General features: G+C 39.2%; 4 protein-coding genes across 4 annotated transcripts in view; 2 read left to right on the top strand and 2 right to left on the bottom strand.

Moving 5' to 3' along the window:
• si:ch211-212k18.13 (ubiquitin carboxyl-terminal hydrolase 47) overlaps positions 1-4,096 on the bottom strand; it is a gene marked incomplete in the record, with an annotated part of 8,440 nt that extends 4,344 nt beyond the window's left edge. The window contains 10 exon segments of the mRNA XM_048237022.1: positions 415-543; positions 765-896; positions 1,133-1,228; positions 1,363-1,491; positions 1,601-1,671; positions 1,750-1,865; positions 1,956-2,055; positions 2,197-2,325; positions 3,576-3,602; positions 3,737-4,096. Of these exon segments, the coding sequence (XP_048092979.1) occupies positions 415-543; positions 765-896; positions 1,133-1,228; positions 1,363-1,491; positions 1,601-1,671; positions 1,750-1,865; positions 1,956-2,055; positions 2,197-2,325; positions 3,576-3,602; positions 3,737-3,794 (987 nt within the window).
• A 1,302-nt stretch (positions 4,097-5,398) lies between these two features.
• zgc:194655 (uncharacterized protein LOC794380 homolog) lies at positions 5,399-5,963 on the bottom strand. The gene is made up of 2 exons (XM_048236810.1): positions 5,757-5,963; positions 5,399-5,625 (listed from the first exon to the last, which is right to left on the bottom strand). Exons 1-2 carry the CDS (start codon positions 5,899-5,901, stop codon positions 5,465-5,467), a joined length of 306 nt encoding a protein of 101 aa, XP_048092767.1. The 5' UTR covers positions 5,902-5,963; the 3' UTR covers positions 5,399-5,464.
• A 695-nt stretch (positions 5,964-6,658) lies between these two features.
• Positions 6,659-8,427, top strand: LOC125289803. The gene is made up of 4 exons (XM_048236809.1): positions 6,659-6,792; positions 6,908-7,008; positions 7,568-7,741; positions 7,946-8,427. Exons 1-4 carry the CDS (start codon positions 6,705-6,707, stop codon positions 8,393-8,395), a joined length of 813 nt encoding a protein of 270 aa, XP_048092766.1. The 5' UTR covers positions 6,659-6,704; the 3' UTR covers positions 8,396-8,427.
• A 1,626-nt stretch (positions 8,428-10,053) lies between these two features.
• On the top strand, positions 10,054-20,596 carry cnpy3 (canopy FGF signaling regulator 3). Its single transcript, XM_048236808.1, has 6 exons — positions 10,054-10,248; positions 10,469-10,595; positions 10,922-11,018; positions 17,477-17,599; positions 17,879-17,996; positions 18,592-20,596. Exons 1-6 carry the CDS (start codon positions 10,143-10,145, stop codon positions 18,840-18,842), a joined length of 822 nt encoding a protein of 273 aa, XP_048092765.1. The 5' UTR covers positions 10,054-10,142; the 3' UTR covers positions 18,843-20,596.
• Positions 20,597-21,346: the final 750 nt, after the last annotated feature.

Below are 21,346 nucleotides of genomic sequence, written 5' to 3'. Positions count from 1 at the left end.
CGTTATTTCAAAGTATAGTATAAATATAAGTATATATACTCTTTTGATCCTGTGAGGGAAATTTGGTCTCTGCATTTATCCCAATCCGTGAATTAGCAAAACACACTCAGCACACAGTGAACACACAGTGAGGTGAAGCACACACTAATTCCGGCGCAGTGAGCTGCCTGCAACAAGGGGTTAGGTGCCTTGCTCAAGGGCACTTCGGCTGTGCCTACTGGTCGGGGTTCAAACCGGCAACCCTCTGGTTACACGTCAGAAGCGCTAACCGGTAGGCCACGGCTGCCCAAGTAGAAGAATTACATGGTCTTATGGATGTCCCTCATGGTCCCACTCCTTTACAATAGCAACATACTGTAGGCTACATTATATTCTGCACTCCTACAACTATCAATGGAGTAAAGTGATGCAAACCTTTGCCACGTGAGAGTCATCAAAGGAATACCAGTTATTATTCTCAGAAGACTTAATGTTGGCCCAGTAGTGTCCACTTCCATACACACCACTGTGGTTGATGACGCCATACAGGTCATACGTGCAACTCTAGGTTGAATATACAAGCACAACAAGGTTGTGGTTTCATAGATAGAATTGTAGGAAAATGTATTATTAATACAAACTGCAACAGTTCAATTCCCATATATCTGCATTGCTCTTTAAGAACAAGATAAAGTGTATACCGTATTTTTAAAATAAAAAAATCATAAAATTCAAGCATTTAATAAAATCTATGGTATCGGACATGCAATCAGTCAGATTATCACCTTAAAGTAGTCCAGAGTAGGGGGGATGTCCACAGGGCAGCAGTTCTTCTGATATCCCATTGTCATGTAGTCAAAGTAAAAGCGCTTGAGGTGCAGATTCAGTATCGTGGGATACTTCTGAACACTGAAACTCTGTAGGAAGAAAGGCATTCATCACTGAGCTTGAACTAACAACTAATACAAATCCTTACTGCATTAACAAGGAAAATATATAATAGCTAAATCATCGACTGATATTATAGCTATCGTTATTTGGACATTAGAGTGTTATAATCACTATGAGGATACTGGATAACCTGGGTAGTAATTCATATCAAATTGTCAGTGGACAATGTTGACCTTATCCAGGCAGTTAAATGTACACTCACAATTTCAGTGTCTGTTTTCTCATCACAGTCATCACAGTACATCCAGTTGTCCTCATCAAACGTTGTGGTTTTAAAGAAGGCTTGAAGACCATCAACCTACAATAGTCATGCCTGGTCAATGATGTGCCAATGTGCTGACAACTCAAAATAAAAAACATGTTTATTTTTTCTGATATTAGGCCTAGTCATTCAATCTTTGAGAAGTGAATGAAAAGTTAAGTTACTCTTACCACATTGAAAACGTCATTATGTTCAGCATCAATGGAGAGTGGAAGTGAAAAAAAATTGTTATCTTCATGACATGCGTCATGATCTCTCTTCAAGCACCTCAGTGTTTTTTGCCATCTTCCCTCATAGACCTAAATGTGTTCACGAGAAAAAGAAATCATTAAAAAGACATACATACAGTATAAACACAGGATAACAGTAGATATTTATATGTATGTAAAAATAGTTGTGGGTTGGTACCTGGGAGACATCATGTGACACCTCACTCAAGATTTTCTCAAACCACTCCACTGCATCTTGCTGTTCAAAAACTAACATTAAAACAGTCAGAACAAACAGAGACCCCTATATGTCAGTAACAAAGTAAGGAGTGTTTGAATTTCACTCACCGTTTTCAATGGAGAGACTTCTGGTTATGTTGACAGGAGACACACTATCACTTTTTAGATCTTTAAATAGTTGTTGTAGATGGTAAAATACATTTTCATTTGGAGTGATCTGTGAACTAATAATGATAAGACCATCATGTAAACAATAGCCATCTACAATATTGTGTGCAGTGCAGCCATACAGGAATTGCATTATTCTTTTTTACCTTTCTACTGCCTGTCGGAACTCTTTGGTCATAAAGAGAACCTGCAAAGCTGAGTTCAGATAGCAGGTTGCTCCTTGATTTCTCAAGCCGTTGTACACAACTGTCAACCGAGATAAGATTTTTTTGTGGCAAGATGTAAAGCAAAATTGAGATGATACAAATAATTAGGAAATTAGATTACAGCATATAATATACATTACTGTTGAACTGTTATGAATTTTCATCTTGTGCATGAAATTACCTTCCTTTGCATTGTCTTTGGGTATCCCGCTGTCTTTTGAATGAAGGTAAAGGTATAAAATTTCCCCCTTAGTATTAATTTCTTCCTCTGCAGAACTGAAAGACGGTTTCAAGTTCTCAGGCAGTTGCCCTGTATGTGCACAAAGATTGGCTGATCACACTTTGTTTATACAAGAGACATGCACTATTCTATGCACTATTCTAGCACACAATTCAAAAAAGAAAGAAAGGTATTACTGTAGTCCATGAACCAGAGGCCCATTTTGGGCCGATCGGTGCCAACTCAGGGCAGCAAACTTTATTTTTATTTTCTGATAGCTATATGTGTCTATAACACAAAAATGCATGATAGACATCTGGGACTCACAATTGAAGCTTAGTAGAACACTCAATATACAGGTAGTGTATGACATGAAAATGCCTAAAATGTACGATGTAAAAATGTAAAATGTACGAAAATGTATGCACAAGGAGAGTGGGGCATGTCAAAACCCATGTTAGTTCAGAAAATGTATGGTTTAGGTAGTTAAATCAGTTTTCCTTAAATGGCACAGCGCAAAAGGTATTAGCCACACACCCGATTTAGCCTACCTACTGTATACCCGATGTATTATGTATGGACAGAAAAGTCAGGAGGAGGGTAGGAAATGTCAAAACCTGTTAGATCACATCCTGAGGGCATATGCTTATATATGATATGAAAATATATGCTTTAGGTGGTTGAATCAATTTTCCCTAAATGGTACAGCCCAAAAAGGCATCAGCCATATACTCTATTTACCAATACCCAATGTAGATATTGGTAAATGAGGGTATAAGCTTTTAGAAAATATATGGCCAGTCCCTTCATGGAACTGACCAAAATGCAGTGTACACCAGTGTTCACCTAAATCCATAAAATCCCATTCATTTCAATGGGAAATTTACTCAAGAGACTATTGAAATCTTTAGCTGTGAGTTTGGAAAGTCCATCACACATTTTTGTCATGGGGGCATAGACAAACAAAATAAAACAGGTTTGGATTGGTGCCCTGCTGGCTCATGGATTATGCTATGTGCTCATGGTAATGTATAAGTAGTTTCCAAATGTACCAAGGATGGAAATATTCCATATGAAACAGTACAATTGTTTAGTCAGGTGATGTGACTGACTAATTTATACACTCCTGTTCAGGCAGCATGCAGCTGCCTGATTTATCCAGTAGATGGCGAGACTTCACTTTAGAATCACTAAATGACAAGAACTCTTTCATTACGGCCTGAGCAATGAGCATGTGTCAATGACAAAGAATCTTTTGCTCATTTTGCTTTTTCTTCACAAATATAATGGTAAAGACATTTCATTGTGACTTAGTTTTCGATTAAACTATTGAAACTCACAGTTCTGGACATGTAAACACTGGACATCTGAAATTCAAAGAGAGAGAAAATAGGGAAAAACACAGCAAACACAAAATTCAAATAATATAGGCTTAGGCTATCCACAAAACCTTAACACCATGAAAGGAAAGTATACAGGCTATTTCCTCCAGGTCACTCACCTTCTTTGTCCTTTGACCGAGACACAGATTGCAATTCTGCTGAGGCTTTCATATCCATTTTAACATTATTTGCTACCGTTAAAATATATGCCTATAGCAGATAACATTTATAGGTAGGCTTATGTCTTTGATCAAAAGAAAGATACTAGCTAGCCTATCTGTTTTTCCTCTGCATCGTGTGAACACAATCCTGATTTAATTGCTGTTGCATTACTATGAGGCTAGTAGACTCATAGGAAAGTAGCCTATTGCCACAAGCGAAGATAGACCTAACTTAAAAACGCGATATTTCGGTTCCTGCTCGCTGCAGCTAAAGGTATGGCAAAACACAAGCAAAATACAAAGCTTTAAGTAAAACTGAAACCCACCTGCTACTTACCAGTTAACGCCCACGGTCCTGCGAGTCCAACCCCTCCAACCAACACACACACACACACACACACACTTCCCCACCCCCTTGTTGAATGAGCGACAATCAACTTTCGTGTCAGCAGGAGTACGGTTTCAAACTGTCATTCGACCACAGTTTCTGACCAGTAGGCTATTTGTCAAATCTTAGGTTTGATATAGCTCTTTTGCCTATATTGTTGATATTTGTAGGCTACTCATAATTCTAATGCCTTATTGCAGTCCGATTGACTCAGATGCATTATGTCACGAGCATCAGCAGACATCCTGTATGCAAGTCACTGCACAACACTCTGCTGAGCTCATACCTGCACTCATGCTGAGTTGCATTCCAGTTTAAGTATCAGTTTCAGGCCTAGTGGCCTCAGGGCAATAGTCTATGATGACTTGTGGTCAAGTTGGCCTAGGATTATCTTTTGGCCTAAGAAAAATCTTGAACTTTCCCTAAAGGTCAATTTATGGAAGCACTAATCCCTGAAGCGGCAGATGTCTCCTCCATCTCTCCTGCAGTTACCTGTTTTGCTTGCGGGCTTCAGTGAATTGTCAGCGCCATTGACATTTTACACTTCAACTTGTGAATGTAGTGAAAGAAAACAATAACAACAAACAATAGAATATAAAAACAAACAAAATACAAACTTTTGAAATGATTTATATACAAGAACATTACATGGAAAAAGTAATTTTGTTCAGTGAGATAAATATACAGTTGACATCTGACTCTCTGTGCACATACAAGTTAGACATTCATCACAAAACATCCAGATGAGAAGCAGCTTTATCCTATCCCCACATCCATTTCTGGACATTTTTAAATCAACAAAGGTTAAAATAGCCCAGTCTGCCAAAGACACATACAAGTATTTTACAATATTACATGACACACAGTAGCCTGGGCCAGTCGTTTTCAAAGTGGGGGCCGAAAGGGGTGCCAGGGGGGCCTCAGCAAGTTGGAAGGAAAAATAAAAGCAACAAATAAATACATTTGAAAAAATCAAAATATGCCTATTACTATGAGGGTTGTTTATACAATGCCATTATAATAATTTGTCGCATATCTGAACATTATATTTTCCATCAATAGTAGGGTGATAGCTCTCATATAGCAGAAAGCCCCAAAATGCAATTTTTACACACTGTATGCTCCATCGCGAAGTGCTTGTGGCTAAAATAATTATTAGAAATAGCTTAATGCATTTTTTTGATTTGCCGTAGTATTGTCGATGGGTTTAATAACACATCGAGGGGGTCCTTGGCCAGAACCTTGTGGTATTTGGGGGGCCTTGTCGTAAAAAGTTTGGGAACCCCTGGCCTAGGCTACTACATTTGTGACTTCATAGTGAGTGCATATATATGTGTCCATCCTCCATGCAAGCGTAGTACGAGCATGAGTGTGGATTTATCCTTTATTCCATGATCAGACAGTTTGTCATTGTCCTCCAACTGTTTGGCCGCATACAGAACCCGAAGCTCAGAAGGATCTAGGTTGTCAAGAATCATTTGAGTGAAAAGGGTTGCATTTATCACTATGACATGCATAGTAATTAAGGTAATATATTCATTTGGTGACTAAGAAACACATAACTAAAAAACAGTGCTTAATGGCCATTACCTATGTTTCCTGGCAGCTTCTCGATAAGTTTCTTCTTGAATACAAGAATAGTTGTGTTGTTGAAGTCTTCTTCTGTAGTTGCAACATCAACAGTTTTCTTTTCCCCTTGTATTCCGACAACTGTTAACTGGTATATTTTGCCCATGTTGCTCACAAACAAGGAGAATCAACCGATAGCAAGTGTTCTGCTGAGATAGTGAAGCTTAATGTTTCTTTCACTTTCTTTTACTAAAGTTCCAGGCAAAGGTTGATCAACACATGAAAAGGGGCGTGCCATTCGTTGCCTTAGTGTTTCATAGCAAAGCCACGATTCATAAAAGTATAAATATATTTTGTTTTTGATCCCTTACAATACAATCTCTTAGCCAAGCTGATGAGTACCATTTTCATTTGGTAGAGAAAACATCTTAGTTTTGTTCAAATGAATCACAAAGACAGTTTCTGGGGTTTCATTATCCATTGCATATGCATGAAGATGTGGAAACTTATCCATTTATTCTTTATTGATTGAATAAGATGCAAGAGACTCATTTCATTTTAATTTTCATGTTTTAGTATATTGGTGGAACAAAAAACTGGGGGTAAAAAATAATAATAAATAGGGTCGTAATGTGAAGGATTAATTATGTTCACACTGCTATCCTGCACATACCAATACATCATTTTAGGATAAAATGGAGGACTTTCATTTCAATGGCATCCTCCACATTTTGCAATATGCTGCTATCTATATCTAATAACTACCTGTAACTATAATCATGTTTATCTGAATGTATTCATGAAAGTTGATAGCAAAAATCCCCCTGCAATAAAGCAATTTCCCAGAAATCAATCTGTGTTTTGTCAGCAGAGAAATGAAAGTGAAAGAGGTTGTCAGAAAATACACTGCGTCATCTGTGTTCTGCCATTGCATTTGAGAGTTGAGCAGATCGACAACAGTATCACAAGATGTCAACACAACAACAAGAAGAGCAGGAAAAAAGATATGATCCATCAGACACCACATTAAGATTTGTCACAAGGCCAGATGATATCAGTAAGTCAATGATTAAGTTCTTAGGGTTACTGGTTTTTAAGTAAACTCTAATGTAAAAAAGGAGGCAGCAAGTGTTGTGTAAGTGGTGAGTGTTGTTGTATTCCTCTCCTGACAGCTCTGGATGATGACCCCGACTCCTTGAGGGCTGAGATGTCCTGTGGTCATGCAGTCACACCGCAGTCTCTCACGGCCTGGTGCCGCAGCCTTCTGGACCAGGTACTGCTTTTTCAGGTCACACAAGTTTATTAAGGGTTTTAATGCAAGTAGGTATGTATTATTAACCTGAAACTGTGAACATATCTGCATCTTAAAGCAACACCGTGGAAGAATAGATATCTGTACCCCTTGGCCTTAATATTCAACGCTATTTAGTGCTAAGACGATACTCAATTTGTCAAAACAAAAAATCAAAAACTGAAATGGTGATTGTGATTCTACCCATTGAGTAACATACATAGTGCAATATAAAGCATTTCTGATGTGCACTGGTAATGTTAAATACTTCATTTCCCCTATCGTAAGTCAGTGTAGCACCAAAAAGCTGTCATTTTTAAGTGAAACAATAGTGCATTGTGTTGCTTTAACCTCATTGTACTCATTGAGCACAGACTATGTAATATGAGTGTAATAATAACAGTTGGTCACTAGTCGGACCAATCGGACTAATATTGTGTAGTCCACCCTGTTACATTACAGAGGAATGAGAAGCTCTTAATGTGCACAAGTAGGGCCTAGTCTTTATAAGCCTTATAACAGAGGATTTTATCCCATGTAGGGGCAATATAAATTCACTTGTCCTGCACTGGAGGAAGGCACAGTAGAGAAGTGTGGGGAGGAATGGTCCTACACAGAGATTCGCAAGCTGGCTGTGCTGACAGCAGAAGAGCAGGCTCACTTTGAGGAGACCATGGCTATGTTGGCTGCTGCTGAGTACTGTGAATACAAAACAGTAAGTGCCACCTACATGCTGACCGTACAGAGCAGGACTTGAAAAGCTACATGCGTTATTACATGCCATTGCATATGAATATGTTTGTTTTACTGTAGCACATGCCCACATAATTAATTACGCCTAATTATAAAATTCTTAATGTGCTGTGAAGTGTGAAATTGACCTCTTGATTAAACTTTGGAATGTTTACCTGTTCACTAGTGTCCTGGCTGTCTGTCATTTGTGGAAAGGCAAGACCTGACCAACCTGTCTGTGCACTGCAAAATCTGCACCACGCAGACTGGAGAAGTCTATGATTTCTGCTGGCAGTGTCTGCGGAGCTGGATTGGAATTGCGCCTAGTGCTGACAAGTGTGACAACGAGGGGTGCGTCAACCCAGATGTGGAGAGGCTGGCCAAGTGTAACCTGCTGACTCTCGAAGAAGTGCAAAATGTGCGAGTCCCATCCATGCGCGCCTGTCCCACATGTGGCAACATCGTGGAGCACAATGGAGCAGGGTGTAAAAACATCATATGCAATCGGTGTCAGATTGAGTTCTGCTTTTCCTGCTTGAAACTCACCCCTGATTGTCTGACCACCAGCAGTTACTTCCTGCTCTGTGATGGTGGTGTGGCTGACCGCCAGACCAGTATCCCGTCATGGGTCAAGTAGCTGTTAGGAGGCGTGTAGTGGAAAGTGCGGAAAGCGTGCTTTGACTCAGTCTGAATGAAATACTATCTACAACAAATGTTTTATGTGTATGTAAAATGTAGCCAGGTGCCAAAAGGTCTGCAAATGATGTGACTTGTCTAATTTGTGATTCATACCAATAAACAGATGCATTCATGGTATTCAAAAACATCATTATCAAATAAGCTAACCTATCTAGTCTGCAAAATTTTTTTGTGATTCATACCTACAGATAAAAAAATATATTTTTCAAGTAAAAAATATATATTTTCAAGTAAAAAATATCTTATTACACTTAATATAGGCTAGACATTATCTTCCAAAAAACAAGCTATAGGCTGACTGGTTTTTAGACTGACCAGACTTTTCTCCTGGTGCACTGGCAGATTCTTTCACTTATTACTAGCAGTGAATAACTTGTAATCCAGGTTGGTCAGTTTAAAAACTAGTCCTTTATAACTTGCATGTTTAATGATAATATAGTGTAATGAGGTTTTATTTTACTTGAAAAGAAACAAAAATACTTGGTAAGATTATTTTTTGTGTAACAACCCTTGTCACCAATACAACAAGCAAATTGTGTCTATTGCTCCCCTTCACATACAATTTTTAACTTGAATCACTTCACTCAGGTCATGAGCCAGCTAGCTAGTTAAGTTACACACCTTCTAGAAAACGCAGGATATGAACCTGGCAACAATTAAAGAGAATACCAATGGCATGCTTAATTATTACCAAATGGTCTCCCCCAAAGGTCCATGGAACCAAAAAGTTTGAGAACCCCTGATCTAGCAATAGCCAACTAATAGTCAAAATAACGGATCAATGTCATTCCCATTTGTGTCAAGTCATGTCAATGGGATGGGTAATCTATATTCCATAGGCCTATTAGCCTACATTTAAAAACAACACAATTGACTCAAGCTGAATATTTTTAGGCTGCATTTAGGCTACTAGTTGTCTTTTTATGAACAATTTTTCATTGACTATAATTTCTGAAGGAGAGAGAGAGAGAGAGAGAGAGAGAGAGAAAGAGAGAGAGAAAATCATGGAGAAAATAGGCTACACTGGTCCACTCCTTTTTTTTTATTGGCTGGTTGGTGACACTTCGGCGTCTTTCATTGGATCATGTCGTGACAGCTACACCGACATCCACTCACTCACGGAAGTGTGAGGCACCGGCGATACTAAGGGGAAATGCAGCAATAGTAGTTCAATAATATAAAGCTAAAACAAATTATTTTAAAATAAAAGTGAGCAATCGACATAACATTATCAGATAGGCTAATTTCTGAAATGTCTGAATTATTCTCTATGGGAACACCAATTACAATACAAAAGTGCAATACATGGATAGGCCTAGGGCTGTCTAATAGCAGCATTAGGCCTATGTTGTAGGCCTACAGATTTACACAATAAATTATGTTTTAACAATCTATTATAAATGTAGGCTATGTTATGTTCTGGCTTTTACTTAGTCTACTAGCCTACTTCTGCCTGTCTCTTCTAAAATAGGCCTGGGCTATCTAGCACTCGTGGGGCATCTTCGCAATTTTGGACCTTTTATTTTGAAATATCCGGCGGTAATAATATCCTCCTCTGCTAAATGTTGCTGCCTTTTTCACAATTACCGTGCTCCCTGTACATTGCTGTTTAAAAAAACAGGTTGTAGCCTAGGTGGTCTGCAGAGCAATTGTAGTTAATGTAATCTTTAAAGAATATAGGCCACATGGACCTTTTGATATATTTGGTGTTGTGCGCTCTGTGTGCAGTTTCCAATGCAGCCAAAAAAGGCGAGGATGGCGAATGGGTGAATCTCCCAAATAAATGTGAAGGTAAGCCTACTCAGTTTGGCTCTTTCAATTGCTTGTTCGTTATCCGTTATTATGCTCTTTAATAATCTATTTGCATTTGATTAAGATAACTGTGTAGGCTACATAACGAACCCAGTGTAGCCTATTATTATAGCAATAACTGTCCACGTACCGCATCACGCCAAGTAAATTACTGTGCTGTCATAGATACCATAATAATAATCCAGCTCAATTTTCTTAGTATGTAAATTTGTAAGCATCGAAATGAAGTCTGCATTTGACGAAACTGGGAAGACAAAAGAAGTGATCGACACCAACTACCGCTTCATAGACGGCAAGGGGTCCGCTCCAATCAAATATGTGAAATCGTAAGTCAGTGTGATATTTATTCTACTACCAGGAGAATCAGTGTCCCATTGTCTTATATAAAGAGAGCAGTAACGTTAGACCTATCCATTTATCTGTCAGTAAACATGTTTTGTTTTTTGTTTTTGTGGATCTGCTTTGGTTTATGTTTATAATCAGAGGAAATACCCAAATCTCTGAACCCTGATCATGCATAATAATATATCAGTAATATATTAGTAGTACATGTAGTCTAGCTGTCTTTTTAAGTAAAAAAATTGTAGGGCCTACAGGCAGTGTAGTGCACTTTCAGTTCCTTATTTTGCTCACTACCTCTGTCCTTCCCCAGCGACATACGCTTCATCGAAGTGGTGGAGAATGTGTGCAAGAGGCTACTGGAGTATAATCTGCACAAGGAGAGGACAGGAAGCAACCGCTTTGCCAAGGTACAGTCAGCTACACACCAGATGATACCGCACACAGGTGTTGAATGTGAGACCAGGAGGCCTAAGGCCCAGTTGTGCTATGCCCACCAGAGACCTGCTGAGTAGCCTACTAAAGTGAAGTTGAGCATATTTATAGGAAGCAGTAGTTTGCACATGCACAACATTTTCTTATTTGATTATCTGACATGTAGTCTGCTCAATCTCAACTCATGTGTAGTGCATACTAAACACTTCTTCTTTTGACTTCCTCTTATGTTGTCCTGTATGCTTTTCAGTTCTCACATCCTCCCTTTACCGTCCCTCATATTTGTCTGTAATTACACATTTGAACCATTTATGTATGTCCACATGAAGAAAATGGTACAGGGACACAAATATTAAAGATGCAGTAGAATACATATGCAAAACTCATGGACCAGTGGCATGCAGCAGGTCTTCACAATATCACTCAATAAGCATATTCAGTTCTTAAGGGTATAAGTAGCAACGTGGCAAGCCATTTAGCTCTCTTTTTGGCCATCCCAAGCTGCTGCAGCCCTCATACTACCAACCTGTGTGTGTGTCCTAGGCTACCAAATATGAAAACAAGTAGTCTGCACCTATAGCATAACTCTGAGATGGTGTTGAGGAGTGGATGGCATTTAACTACCTTGGTGTAGAAAGCCTCCCCCATGCTAGAATCAAAGGGGCAGCCTACCTCCAAAATGAACACCTCACTGGACTCCTCATTGATAATAACAACATCTGGTGTATTGGCAACCAGGTGTAGGGAAGTACTAGGGTGATTTGATATGTCTTTGATATGTTTGATATGTTTTATAGTAGACCTCTATGAGGTCTACTATTCTGTCATGACGTGCTATGTACATTCCTTTGGAAGCATGACAGCCATTTAAGATGTGTGACAGTGTTTCGGTGATATATTCTGAGGTGTGATGCAAGCAATGAAGGACATTGGGGAAACCAGATAGTGAGGTTGAGTCTGGTATAATCTGGCTTTTACTGTAACTGTGAAAATGTCCTCATTAAATACCATGTTCTTGAGGAATGAGTGAGACACAGAGTGATCAGCAGCACACACACACACACACACACACGCATGCACACACATGCACACTAGGGTGGTCCTTATTTTTAAAGTCTCCAATTGTCATGCTCTTAACCCTTCAAATTGTTCCTTTACACATGCAATTTTTATAGCAACAACATAATAATTACTGGTAGCTCAATGCTTTAAACAGATGATTTTCTGTTAGATGATTTTCATAAAAACAAGATCATTTTTTAATTGTTTTTTTATAACTGGTAGTAAAATTCAAAACAATCTCCATAAAAGCATCTTTATATTCCTAAATATGTATTTTAGATACATATTATATCTCAATTGTTGTAGAAACAAATCCAAATTAATCCATCCATGACCGGTTTAGCTTTCCTGGTGGAATCCCTTCAAATCACCTTGGTTATTTTTGGGTTTAGAGCACATTTTTTTTTGGTCTTCAATAAAACATTCAAACAATTGTATCCACGGAACCCCAAATATGTGCCAAAAACTGTATGAGGAAAAGGCACCTTCACCATTGCTTGCTCATTTGCCAGATGTTTTGTACCAAGGCAAAATCATGGCATAAACAAGAAGTAATTTATTTGGTTGGTTCCACCATACCAAATAGCTATTAGTCAGCTTCAATAGCCCTTTCAAAACTTTGAGATGATTTTCTGTCTCCAGAAACCAACATGGAGCCAGGCTACTTCTGACAACATATCCACAAAACAAAAATATGGCAGATTCCGCCCCCATATTGATTCGGGCATTATACAGTCTGAGAATGTTTTCTGCAGGGTAACATACAATACTACTACCATAGATCAAGCTGTGTCATGCAATAGCATGACTTATGCTTATAGTTCTATTCAACATTGATTTCTACCCAACGTATAGTAAAAAGAAAAGACAAATTTAAAACTAGAAACCTAACAAATATTCTTTCCATACCTCAGCATATTCCTCAAAAGCCAGAGGCATTTTCAGCTAACATGGGTTTACTAAATATAGGTGCACTTACTACCAAAACCTTTGCAATCAATGATTTTATTAGTGAAAAAAAATTGGATTTTCTGTTTCTTGTTGAAACCTGGCTGACTTCAGACAGCTGGCTGTTCTTGTTGAGACTTGTCCCCAAATTATAATTTCTTCCACTCAATTAGACAAGGCAAAACGAGGTGGTGGAATTGCCTCCATTCTCTCAAACAAATATAGTTGCACATGAGTCAACTTTGGCGAATCGCTTCCTTTGAGTATATTGCCCTCACTCTGAAGGCTGACCCAGCTGTACTTCTATTAACCTTATACCGCCCTCCTAAACTATGGACTGGCTTTCTCGACCAGTTTTCTGAACTTATGTCGCTCATCATCACTAGCTATGATCGGATAATTGTAAATGGCGACTTCAATATTCATGTCAATAAGACAACTGATGCTAAAGCCAGTAAGTTCCTTAATGTGTTGGACAGTTTAGAGCTAAAGCAGCATGTTACAGGACCCACCCACAACCTTGGCAACACCCTCGATCTAGTCATTTCCAGAGGGATAGAAGTCACAGACTTCTTGATATAAATATGTCTGATCATCATTGTGTATCTTTTAATATTGTACTACATACTCCAAAAATTTATCCCGAAATTGCAATCAAATCGCGACTCTTGGACATTAGAGCAGAACAGCAGTTCATAGCTCTTATAGACTCCATAAATTTAGATATTTTACATCATCCCATTGATCAAATGGTAGAGGCTCTTAATCGTGAATTAGGCACTCTGCTTGACAGAGTGGCACCCATAAAGACTAAAAAAGGCCCTGTAGCAAACTGACACCTTGGATGAACGAAAATATCCATGATCTAAAAAAGATCATGTAGGAAAGCTGAGAGAACATGGAGAAAAACTAAGTTACAGGTTCACCGTGCCATTCTAAAAAAAAAAAATTGCAAATTATAATAGAGCTATTGAATGAGAGGAGGAACCACTTCTCTAAGGTAATTGCTGAAAACAGTGGAAACTCTAGGGTGTTGTTCTCTACCATTGATAGGCTATTGCATCAAACACCTTTTGATACACTCAGTCAGGCATCCTCTCTAAGATCTTGAAGAATTTGCAGACTTCTTCAAAAACAAAGTCATTTGTATAAGGGAGGCTATTGGTAACACAAGTAATATGTTTGATAGTACACCCAAAAGCAGCCCCCAAAATTAAGGTCCTTTAGCACTATTACTCAATCTGAGCTTGGTAAAATTATAACTCAAACCGGCTCCTCAACATGTGTTTTAGATCCAATCCCTACTACATTCCTCAAAAAGTATATATGATGGCTTAGCTCCCTTTTTTTCTCAAGGTAATAAATACCTCATTAGAAACAGGTATATTTCCAACTGCTTTTAAAACCGCTGTTGTGAAACCTTTACTTAAAAAGTCAAATCTTGACCATACCAATCTGAGCAACTACAGGCCTATATCAAATCTATCGTTTTTGAGCAAAGTACTTGAAAAAAGTTGTTTGCAATCAGTCAAATACCTTCCTCAACGAAAACAGTATCCTTGAAAAATTCCAATCAGGTTTTAGATCAAATCACAGCACAGAAACGGCTCTAGTAAAGATAGTCAATGATCTCAGACTAGCTACCGACTCAAACAAAGTCTCAATCCTTATTCTTCTGGATTTGAGTCACGGCATTTGACACCATTGATCATAGCATCCTAATTCACCGCCTTGCTAAGTGGGTGGGTCTCTCTGATAATGCTCTAAACTGGTTTCAAACCTACATTACTGGCAGAGATTTTTATATCAGTCTAGGAGATCATGTATCTGAAAAACATGACTTGCCTTTTGGTGTGGCCCAGGGGGAGCTGCCTTGGTCCCCTGCTATTTTCTCTATATATGCTTCCATTGGGAAACGTCATAAGTCAGCATAATGTAAACTTCCACAGCTACATGAATGATACCCAATTGTATCTTTCTGTGGAGCCAACTAACCCAGATGGCCTTTGCTCCCTCACTGCATGCCTAACCTCCATTAATCAGTGGATGAGCAAAAACTTTTTGAAACTAAATGATGACAAAACAGAGGTACTTCTGGTTGGACCAAAACTAAAGCGAGATATTATTCTTAGTAATCTGGGGAACTTGGCACACCAGGTCAAACCAAAAGTAACAAGCCTATCATCTTAGATGCAGAGTTAAGTTTTAAGCCCCATATCAGTAAAGTTACTCAGACAGCCTATTTCCACTTGAGAAACATTGCCAAAGTCGGCCTTTTTAACTCAACAAGATGCAGAAAAACTAATTCACGCCTTTATCACTAGCAGGTTAGACTACTGCAATGCACTTTTCACTGGTCTTCCCAAAAACATCTAAAGAAATTGGCACTCATACAGAACTCTCATGGCTAGACTTTTAACTAAGACTAAGAAGAGAAACACATCACCCCTGTGTTGGCTGAACTGCACTGGCTCCCTATTTCCTATAGAATTGATTTTAAGGTTATGTTAATTACTTACAAAGCTCTGAATGGCATAGCACCTTCATATATCTCTGAGCTTTTAATATCTTATCAACCACAAAGGAAACTTAGATCATCCAATTCTAATCTTTTAATCGCATTCCCAAAGTGCTCCACAAACAAAGTGGAGAAGCTGCGTTTATCCATTATGCCCCCAAACTATGGAACACCCTGCCTCTGTACATCAAGCAGGCGAGTTCAGTAAATATTTTAAAAAAGATCTGAAAACATACCTGTACAGGAAAGCTTTTAGTTAACTCATCTTATCCTGTAGACTACATTTTCAGATTATTCTACATCTGCTACTATTGGAGGGCTTGCCAGCCAGAAACAGATGGGCTCCCCTATTAAGTCAGGTTCTGCTCAAGGTTTCTTCCTGGAATATGGGAGTTTTTCCTTGCCACAGTTGCCATATGGCGTGCTTGTGGGGGTAAGAGGGTTAAGGCTGCCAGTCTTATGGCGTCATTTTCTATATTTTGATATGTTGCTGAGTATAACATAAACAGCAAAGAAAAGTGATTGATAATGACTGACTGACTATTATTGTGTTACATGCTTCAAATGTAAAGCACTTTGAGCTGCATTCTGTGTATGAAAGGTGCTATACAAATAAAGCTTTATTATTATTATTATTATTATTATTATTATTATTATCTATTCAGACTGCAAAAAGTCAACACTGGCTGCTGAGAATCAGAAATGAGGGATTGTTGAAAACTTTGTGCTTTTTTTTGAGATTGTTGTCATTGTTGTCATGTCAGTGTTGCTCTGATTTCAATAAAATGTAGTTCATTTGCAGCAACTTTTAATATTACTTGCATATCACAATAACGAAGCACAGCTTAACATAGGCAATCTTCCACATGATTGAGCTACCTCTAAATGTATTTTTTTTGTCAAAATTTTTGCATATTTCTAATTTTGAAGTTAAAGGGAACAGTTTAAACTTAACCTAAAAAAAGGTTAAGACACTAACATTTTGCAAAAAAAAAAAATGGACTTGATAAGGATCACCCTAACGCACACGCGCACGCACACGCACACACACCTTGAAGGCAGTGTGTCTATTTGCACAGTCTCCGTGCCCCACAGCTCCGTGTTCAGTGTCTCTTGATTGACTGAAAGCCTCTAACTGAGACAACCAAAGGCCACATAACTACTTCATGAGCTCACACTGCTGTCACAGTGCAGAGAGACATCTCACAACACAGATCGCTTGGGATCGCCGGGAGCGTGATTCAGGAACACTGCTTTGTTGTTCTCTTGCATACCTGTCCGGTCCTCTGTCAGGAATGTTGTGTCCAGGTTGCTAGGAAGAGTAAACAGCTGAGCTTGCCTGACTGGTCGATCGCTGCTGAAACAATGCGTGTTGTGTGTTCCTGGAGTATCGGCTCTGCCCCCTGCCCCAGCATGCGCTCATGTGTGCATTCTTGTATGCTTTGGCTACATGGTGCATTGTTGGTCGGTGCATTTGCTCCTGTATAGCACTGGCAGTAGCAGAGGTCAACAAATAGTGCTCCCTTGTGATAGATAGATAGATAGATAGATAGATAGATATTTTATTGATCCCCAAGGGGAAATTCAATGAATCAAGTGTATAAATCATAGATTGTATATTTAGTGCACTGTGCTATGCCTCTGTAGAGGAAATGCTGTACAACTGTGCTCTACAAAGTGTTGAAGTGTGTATTCATCTGTAACCTATGTGGTGTGAAGTGTAGTCCCACACAGCCCCGCGGTGCACTTCAAAAGGCTTTTTGGAATCACACTTAGATGAACTGGAGCTAGTGGGAAATCCTTTAGTTGGTTGAGAAATCAAGAAGTCTCATTCAAGTGCTTCAACAGTAGTCTCTATGCTCACGTCTTGTCTCACAACTGTGGCCCTTTTATTTGTGTTTGCAGGGCATGTCCGAGACCTTCTCCACGCTGCATAACCTGGTGCACAAGGGTGTGAAGGTGGTGATGGACATTCCTTACGAGCTGTGGAATGAGACCAGTGCCGAGGTCGCTGACCTCAAGAAACAGGTAGGCCCAGCTTTCTGTGTGTCTGTGTGCATTTAAATGTGTATTAGTGCAAACTAATACATTCACTTTTTAGTGTTATTACTAGTGTGTTAGTTGTGAGGGTGCATGTATTTGTGTAGGTGTGTTTTTACCCTCTACAGAGTTAGTAAAAAGACCTAAAGGCTGGATGCTTGAAGCTAAACGTATTTTGTAATTTTACCAAATATGGAATGCAGTGGCTTGTGTATAATGCAATGTGATTTTTCTGTGTGTGTGTGTGTGTGTGTGTGTGTGTGGTAGTGTGATGTGATGATAGAGAAATATGAGGAGGTCATTGAAGACTGGTATAAGGGAACTCAGGAGGAAGATCTCACCACTTACCTCTGTGAGAAACACGTTTTGAAGGGACAGGATCAAGGTAAAGTCCAACTAAACCAATCACAGGCAAACAACAGCACACACACACACACACACACACACACACACACACACACACACACACACACACACACACACACTATTGCAATGCAATAATGCAACTGTGTCCTTGCGATATGCAATTGGATTGTTTACATTACATTACATTACATTACATTTGGCTGATGCTTTTTTAGCCAAAGCGACTAACAACATGGTAAACAGTTTAAGTTTTAGAGCAATTCTCAACAATTTTAGGACAGTTTAAAAACATTAGAGTACAGTAAGAATAAGTGCATCAGTGAGTGCTGTTTTTAACAGTTACTTGTCAGTTTAAGACGGCTGGGTGAGTGCTAGGATCAGTAAGACTTGTTGTAAGTGTTGCTATGAGAGGAGATGTTCTCTAAAGAGGCAGCAGAGTCTCCCTTTGTAGATCTGCTAATAGGTACTGTATGCATTTAAACTGAGATATAACTATGTCATGGATATCATGACACCATGTGAGCTGAAGAAGAATATATTGTGCTCAACCCATCAAATGTAATGTAACGCTAACAGAACCTCTACATTTAACACTAATAATGATCCCTTCCCAGCTTGTCTGAATGAACAGTGGAAAAAGAAGGGAGACTCTGCTGCCTTGCCAGAGAAGAAGAAGAAAAAGAAGAAGAAGGGCAAGAGCAAGGACAGCGAGGATGGACAGAGCAAGAAGAAGGTGAAGAAGAAAAAGAAGTCTGTGACAGAGCAGGGGAAGGGCAAAGGGAAGAGCAGTGCTGGCAAGGACGGCTCTGTGGACGAGAAGATCCAGAAGAAGAAGAATCTGCACGGCGAGAAGACGGAACTCTGAAGAATGGAGCCGAGGGAGAGGGGGGAAGGTGGTAGATGTGACACCATGTCTGTAACCATATCCTGACTAGGGTACCATGCATTGCTGGTGTTGTACGTCCGCGTGCATTTGTGCGTGTTGCCATGGTCCCTCCCTCACTCACTGGCCGGACAGTCCCCGGGAGAGCCAGTCCTCTGCCCTCCATGCCACACTGACTCTTTTCCATGCCACACTGACTCTTTTCCATGCCACACTGACTTTCTATGTTTGTATGTTTGTGTGAAAACACTGCTTCACAAAGCTTTATTCAATCCACTGAGCCTTTGTTTCAATGTATGTGTCCTTTACATTTCCTGTTCTCTCTCTCTCTTTCTCTCTTTTTCTCTCTCTTTTCTGTCTCATTCTACCTCCATTCCCACAATCATTCCTACCCTTCTGCACTGTTACAGGAGGGAGATGAGGTCTAAATATAACTCTGATTAAACAGCATGAGAGGCACCTCGCAGGAGCCTTCTCCTAAAGCTGGCCGCTATGTCAGGGGCTCATCAGGCTGCAGATGAAAAACGCCACGGTTATGAGAGTGGTGATTGGTCAGTGTTGTGCTGACAGAGGCCTTTCCAGTGCTTAGTGTGTGTGTTCATTTGTGTTACTCCTGAAATGTCCTTTTTCATGACAGATTATGAGAATTTTAGTCATGGGCTGTTTGGGTAGACCACAGTTGAGGGGCATTTTATTTATCTTTAAAATGAGATTATATTGAAATTGTTTTCCTTAGTTACTTCCCAATTGCTCTGTTTCTTTTAGCATGTTCTTTTAAGTATACTGTAGCCTGTAACTAACATCATTTCAACTTGTCTCCATGACATACCCATTGAGTTGTATTAACCTTAAGCTGTTTGCCTACTTTCAGTATGTGTAGTGGGTTACTGTTCAGGACACCATTGGGAAATGTGGACTGAGCTGTTGGATTTGAAATGAAAATCTGGTTATAATCTCCAGCTCAGGGTGCTTGGCAACCTCTGTGAAGTGAAGGACTGTGCAACCTGATTATAGTATTTTTAGTAGCATTATTATTATTATTAAGTAAGAAGCCATTCCAGTACATTATGAGGTCAAGTGCATTCCAATGACTATCCTCCCCATGGTGTTGTTTTTTAACCCATAGTATGCAGTTTACATGGCAGGGTGCAAATCACCAATGTAAACTGTAGTGTTACATATTGTGATATAGTGTTACAAACCTTTCCATGCTCTTGCCTGAATACCTTTCCATCATCTTCGCTTTCTTGAGGTAGTGCGCCTCAAATATGGTCCTGTTCTTATTTCCTTCTACTTGCTGTTTATTTTAGTATTTTAACTACTGATTTGGGGAACCTATAAAGCTGTATGTTTAAAGAGGAAAAAATGGTTAGGTGTAGGGTGTGGACCATCAATATGTGTTTTATGCATTTGCTATTTGTTTCTTATTTTTTATTGATCATGAGTGAATGAAGGTAAATGTGTGCAGTTAATTTCTTTGCTTTATTTATATGATTTGCAAATTCTTTGCATTTGCTTGTTTGTTCATTTGTTTGTTTGTTTGTTTCACGTTTGCACTGGCCTGTAAAACGGTTTCAGCCTACTGTAAGTATGCAGCAGCAGAGTGAATGTGGGCCTGCTGCACGTAAGCTGTGCTGCAGTGTGAAGATGAGCCGTGTTCAGGGCTGGAAGGGCGATCTGGCAGCCGCTTGTTAGACATCTTCCAGTGGAGCTTGCAATAAAGTCCTGCTATTGTAGACTGTCTCTGTTGTCTTTATGATGTTGCACAAAGTGTCCCTGTGGCTATACGGTGGTGTGTTTGTAATGCTGCTGTACATGACAATAGGATAATCTGGAGAGTATTCCAGATACAATTAACCCAAAGTATGTTATTAATCATCTAACAGAAGAGTTCTATGGATTCAGTCTAATGAAGTAATATGGCGGTGGTGTTCCGTTAAGAGGTTCACCACATACATTTCTGTGGCTGTGTGAGGTCATTCTGATAGCTTCAGAATTCCACATGAAACCATACTTCAAATCAATATCCTATGTGGTTGATGGGACCGAAAGCAATTGTGTTATGAGGTTTATGCCAGTTATTTGGCATGGTCTTCAAGGTGCAATTTGTGATTGTAATCTATTGCATTTTTTGTGAAATTCATCAAATTGCTCACTAGCTATTCATTAACTATGTCAACTCAAAAGAGAAACAAAGTAGCTTGAATCAAGCTGCAATATTCCAGCCAAACAACACTTTACTTCAGGAGTGTGAGTTCTGTCATTCACCACATGGTGGCAGCATCGTTTGTAAACCAGGCTTGAAACACGCAGACTCACTTTTTAAACTTTTGGAAGAGTTTCTCTGATAAAACCTCTCAGTTTTAATTATGCTTTAACCAAACTTTTCGTTTTTGTTTAAAAGCATAGACTATTTTGCTCCCATGTTTTTCCTATTTGTATCAACTTTTTTGAACCAACTTTGTGTTATTTTGGCCTTTTTTCTT

The sequence above is a fragment of the Alosa alosa genome, chromosome 24 (assembly GCF_017589495.1).
Source record: "Alosa alosa isolate M-15738 ecotype Scorff River chromosome 24, AALO_Geno_1.1, whole genome shotgun sequence".
NCBI classification, from domain to species: Eukaryota; Metazoa; Chordata; class Actinopteri; order Clupeiformes; family Clupeidae; genus Alosa; species Alosa alosa.
This window is presented reverse-complemented; position numbering and strand designations above follow the sequence as displayed.